Source organism: Dendrobium catenatum, unplaced genomic scaffold (genome assembly GCF_001605985.2).
Source record: "Dendrobium catenatum unplaced genomic scaffold, ASM160598v2 original_scaffold_245022, whole genome shotgun sequence".
In the NCBI taxonomy this organism is placed as follows: domain Eukaryota; kingdom Viridiplantae; phylum Streptophyta; class Magnoliopsida; order Asparagales; family Orchidaceae; genus Dendrobium; species Dendrobium catenatum.
The window spans coordinates 384,967-390,922 of record NW_021563428.1 but is presented as its reverse complement, the minus strand read 5'-3'; the positions used below and the strand labels follow the sequence as shown (position 1 = coordinate 390,922).

Here is a 5,956-nt window from a genome sequence, read left to right as displayed (position 1 = left end):
TTTTGGATGGTCACATACCTTATATGCACATCTTAGCGATGGTACTCTACACTATGAGGGCGGATGAACGCGAATAGCAGACTTCCGCCGAGATACGTCGACACTACAGGAGCTCTACTGCAAAATGGAAGATATCTATGATGGACATGTTGTCATATTCTACAAGCTTCCTATTCAAAGCCTCCACAGCCTAGTCTCCATCTCATCTGCTAAAGATTTGGACAATATGTTGAACAAGTATGACTACCTCAAAAAGACCTCTAAATGTGGATACCCCATGCTTCAAGTCTTCCTCTTCCTCTTATCAAATGGGGAGAATTCTTTGGATGAGGTCAATGATACGGCTTGCAATAACAGCGGGCTGAGTTGCATCGAGGAAGTCAACGGAGCTACTAAGGCTGATGGATTCAAAACATACAAGAATGACGACCAAAAGCCACCACCTCCATGTTGCATGTAGATGACAAAGGTGATGGAAGCGCTATGTCTCCTATCATTTTCTTCTTCCAGTATTTCTTTGGCTTCTTTCAACTCATCATTAATAGACTTTTTAGGGAATGAAGATAATTTCGTGCTAGAGCATCAGAGTTTTTTTGGCTCATTCAAATATTAATGATGAAATAAATGTGGCCCCTCAAATAGTCAATCCACCGAATGATGTGCCTTACGTTTTACCAACTTACGAAGAGTCTCGTCAGATTCATTATATTACACCCTCTTCTTCTGCTATAACCCATAAACCTCAACTGGTAAATATGATTATTCTTCCTCAACACTCTTATATACCTTTTCTTTATTCACATGCTAAAAATGTGACAAAACTTTAATCTCACAAAATCTCATTAAATATAATTCTTATTTTGTATGTATTATTCATGTACTTAGACATCTTATGAAACTATTGTAAATCCTCTGAAGTCTCTTCATGTGAGTTCTTTGTAGCAAAAGCATCAATTGTATGGAGATTTTTTTCTAGAGATATCCGATTCAAACTCAATCTTCAGAAATCAGGATCCTTGAAATGTTCATGGTCCCTCGAACATTGATTCATATTTTGGGCATTTTAGACATACATGAGGTTTGAAAATTTCTTTATAAGAGTAATACATCTCAAATATCAATATCAAATTATTATTATTATTAACTTGAATACAATTATACTTATAATTTTCTTTTTATGCTTGATTATTAAGACATAGGCACTTATGAAGAAGATGAAGATTTTCGTAATCTTGTTGAATTAGTTGAATCAGTGATTCAGTCCCCTTGAAGTTTGTGTCTTCACACTTTTATTTTGATCAAGTGAATTAGTACAATATTTTTTTATGTGATTATGATATATATAGACAACTCACATTTCACAATGCTTCTATACTAGTTTACCAAAAAGTTGAGGTGATACATTTTGTTCTTTAGAAACTAGTTTCTTCAATTTTTTCTGGACAACAAGACTCTAACATTTATCTTATCTTAGATTTTATTAAATCATAATTGTTTAAGTGGAATATTAGTTGGTTTGATATAATTTCTCCCTGACCTTTGGCAGCAAGTTTTAAGCGGGATATAACCATGCATAGATCACTTAGCTTAATCAAGTTTTTTCCATACTTATTTTGGGTTATTTATATGACTTTCCTTAAAAATATTTTGAAGTGCATTTTGTTCTAGTAAGCATTTAAAGGTCATTTTAACCTTTTCATTTTGAATGTTGTTATTGTTACTGATGCTGTGACAAATGGTTTTGGATTTATTGTAATGGTGTAGAGCTCATAGTATAATTTTTAAACCATTTTTATTTACTTAAGCCTAATGATAGACTCCCCATGATGTCGTCCTAGAAAACATTGTCTGATTTTGTGGTCATTGAAAGGACTATTGTGAGGCCTTTCAATGACAGATGTATGATCAGTTCCAAAAATATGGATGGCTCATGAGGTATTTTTTTCAAACATTCTTCTACCTTGACAACCTATATATACATTCCAAATGTCATCCCTCTCTTCGTCGATCTCTATATAGGTTTGTGAAGCTTCCAGACCTCACATTCCTCTCATACAGTTTATCTCTAAAAATTCTCTAGGCATTCTTAAGAACAAATTCCCATATACTTCTGCTACAAGTCAAAGAAACTAACTAGGTACTCAACTTTAAGAAGACAATTGAAGCTGCTAAAGATGCAATTGTCTGCACCAAACAACTATTTTGTAGTATAGCCAAAAGATAAGATGTCCTATTAATTTTTACTTGGTGAGTACTCTCTCCTTGAAGGATTTTTGTTCGCCCAATTTGATAGAAGAATAGGCAACCTTGCATTATGTGTCTTTAAAAAGCTGGTGTGTCCAACATGTCAGTACACTAATATTGTTTAACCTAAGAGGAAAAAGTGGTAAAAAAATTAGTTCCTGAGTTAAAGAGGAAAAAGTTGTTTAAAAAAAACAATCAAACAGTATCATGAGCATCATTGGAAGTCTTCTATCTAATCCTATAACGTTGATAATGTTGTCTATCTATCAGACCATTGTTAGTTTTTTTTATAGACCTGATCTGAAATGATATAGCTGCATTGATTATATGTCTAATGGGTGGATTTTGTTGTCATAGGTTATAGAGCACAAGCCCTATGATCATAAGGCTGATGTTTTTAGTTTTGGAATCGTGCTGTGGGAGCTATTAACGGGGAAGGTAATCTGTTCATGGCTTTCATGTCAATGAAACTTTGGGTTTTGATTTATTGATTCGGATTACTGTCTCAGCTTCCTTATGAGTACCTGACACCTTTGCAAGTAGCAGTTGGTGTGGTTCAGAAGGTATGCTTTTCTTCTCATGTTTTCTTCTTTTTGTTCCTCATTTGGTGTAGAGAAGCTGGCCTCTAATTCTCATTAACACATTTTCAATACTATCTCTATAATATTGAAAGGATGAATATTCTATCATTTTATTTAATCATTCTTTAGTCACTTAACGCCCTCAAGGACTTTCTAAGTAAGCACAAAAAAAAAAAAAAGCATGAATCCTTAAAATGCTATAGGGCGACTATAAGAAGGGATGATTACTCTACCATTTTATTGATTGGTTTTGTTAAGAATAAAGTGGCATCTACACTTTCTACGTCTTCTATGGCTTGTTCTCCCTCAAATCACACCACGCGGCATTGTCACTGCAGGGTTTGAGACCAACCATTCCAAAGCGTACTTGTCCAAAGCTTGCTCAACTTCTCGAAATGTGCTGGCAACAAGACCCTGCACAAAGACCAGACTTCTCTGAGATTCTGGAGATCCTTCAGCTAATTACCAAAGAGGTTTGGCATTCAGTAATTAATGCTCAGATTTTTATACACAACTGTAAAAATGGTAGCAACAAGATTAAAAGTAAAATATAAAATCAACTAGCTATTATGAGCATTTTATGAAGGATGTTTCTTCTTGAAGTCTGGTCTATAAACAATAAACTTATTAAAGTACTTGATTATCATTTTAAACTAAATGTCCAACAGAACCTTTTTTTTTCTTTTTGGGAAATATTTGAGTGCTGAAGCATAAATTTGATGTATGGGGCATTTGATCCTAGGAACTTGATCATACATCCAAGATCTTTACTTAGCTATAACTGGCAACGACAACAAATGGCAGATTTTGAACTTGGGCTAAGTGTTGAAGCACATAAAGAACTCAGCCACCAGGCCAAAATGCTAAATAATAAGTTAAATGTCGAAGTCAACTTGGTATTTATCTTGTTTATTAGTTTATATTTCCTTACTAAACTAATTAAACAAATCTACCCACAATTATGAAGCTTGATAAATAGACAAGTCAAGCTGCAAACGTATTACATTATTGGATCTTCTAGTTCTTTCTGATTCTCTAGCTACGACATCCTCAACAGCCCAAGCAGCTTTTAAGTGATGATTGCCATTTGTTAGCACCAATCATCATTAACTAAATTCACTCCAGGAAATTTCACGCCTCCAGAAGGTCCTAGCATGATCAGTGCAATGGAGGAGACGACATGGCTCTCTCACCATCTTGGTTCTCTACCTCTTCTTGCAAAGCACCGAATTAACTGTATGAGAACCGCCATCAAACCCAATATGGAAGCTCGGAACTATGCTTATGCAAAGAAAATGCTCAAGCTCCTCCTCTGGAAGGCTCCACCAAGCAAGCAGGAATGCCGAATGAAGTGAAGAATCTGATTACATAGGGCTCTAAAACAAATCAATTGATGTAGAGGAATATCCCTCTCAATTCTGTTAAGGCAAAGTAATTGTCATCGCTTAATTAATTGTCTTTTTCTGATTAATCACAGCCCTTTATGTTTAATCAATTGATTAATTCTCTACCATTAGGTATAGTATATAATGCATATAAAACTTTCTGTTATGTACTGTTTAAAGTTATACAGCACATGTTAGAGTTCTAATTTCAGTTTTTCTTTCTCCCATTTCTTTGCTGTAATTCTTCAATGCCTGCAGTCGTCTCGCAACAATTGATCATGATATCAGATTCTTCAGCAGAATCTTCCCAGCTTTTCGTAATATGATTTCAATCTGTTAATGTATTTTTTCTGTTATTTCTCACTTCTTGAGAGAGAGACACAGAGAGAGAGAGAGGTTTAATTCACTTTTGTAATGAAATTTTTTTCATAATAAAATCTAATATTTTATCTGTTATTATGATTATTTAAGCTTTAACTTTTCAATTTCATTAAATTTGGGTTGACCATAACCCAAAAAATTTGGGTCAGGTTTGAGTTGGGTTTTCGGGTCATGTCAAATTTTGACACCCCTGATTGGCTACAAAGTAATTACAAAATATTTTTACAAGGAATTTCAAACTAACTATTTCAAATTTGGTGTGTTTCAAAATTGCTTGAAATGGAGATTTCAAAATAAACCATGCTAGATGTTATTCACAAGCTTTCTCTTTCCCAACCCCAATTATCTTGCAAGATTTAAGAACATTTACTATTTTAATGCCCTCCATTTAATAAATTGAGGGATGATATTCTTTAAAATGTCAAAGGTCTAGTCACGTTCAATAAATTGGTGCATTGCATTTTCATAGCTATCAATGTAGAATGAGCAACAAATGTCCATTTGAATGTTGTAAGAATTAAGAGCAGCCACTATTTTAAGGCTCATCCATCGTAGTAAGGCATATATAAGAAGAATACATTATGACATTATTTTTGTGCCACACATATTTCTACTAGTGAATAGCCTCAAAACTAACCTAAAATTTGTATATGAAATTTTAAACAAAATGATGTCAGAATCAATATCAACTTGAATGGGAACATATTCAATTAAATTAAGAAGAACTTCACAGAAGAGATCCAAGTTAAATTCATTTATCATTTCTTATGAGAATGGAGAAAGAGCTACCCAAATTAGCATTAAGAAGCACATAATATTCAAATAAGACTTCACATAAACCTTACCCCAGTTTAGGGGAAAACCTATTTAGGATCCTAACTTATATTTTGCTAATTTCTTAGAAATCTGTGCAACATTCAAGTATAATGGAGTTTCTGATGACATCCTTAGATTTTATTTATTTATTTATTTTAAGGGATAATACAAAGATATGTTTGAATTATTTACCCCCGGACTCTATAACTAGTTGGAATGAGTTAGCCCATAAATTTCTAGCAAATTTCTTCCCACCTTAAAAATAGCTAAGCTGAGGAATGATATTACCACATTTTCGTAATTAGCAATCATGTCTAAGAAGTTGGATAATCTTGGAGTTAGTAGAGCCTCAAGATCATCTATGCCTTTGGAAGAAAATTTGTTTGATTATGTTAATAATCCTAATATCCAATTGGTAAAGAATGTGAATGTTATTGGAAGACCAAATAACACCTATTCCAATCCAAGTTAGAGAAACTAACTAAATTTTAGCTAGAGTAATAATAATGGTAGAGATCAGTGGAATGCAAATCAATTCTCAACAACCTA

General features: G+C 33.6%; 1 protein-coding gene across 1 annotated transcript; it reads left to right on the top strand.

Annotated features, from left to right (window-relative positions):
* Positions 1-223: 223 nt before the first annotated feature.
* LOC114578992 (serine/threonine-protein kinase STY46-like) lies at positions 224-4,437 on the top strand. Its single transcript, XM_028692633.1, has 5 exons — positions 224-469; positions 2,602-2,682; positions 2,754-2,807; positions 3,164-3,298; positions 3,951-4,437. The coding sequence occupies exons 1-5, from the start codon at positions 461-463 to the stop codon at positions 3,981-3,983; spliced, it is 312 nt and encodes a 103-aa protein (XP_028548466.1). The 5' UTR covers positions 224-460; the 3' UTR covers positions 3,984-4,437.
* The last annotated feature ends 1,519 nt before the right edge of the window (positions 4,438-5,956 follow it).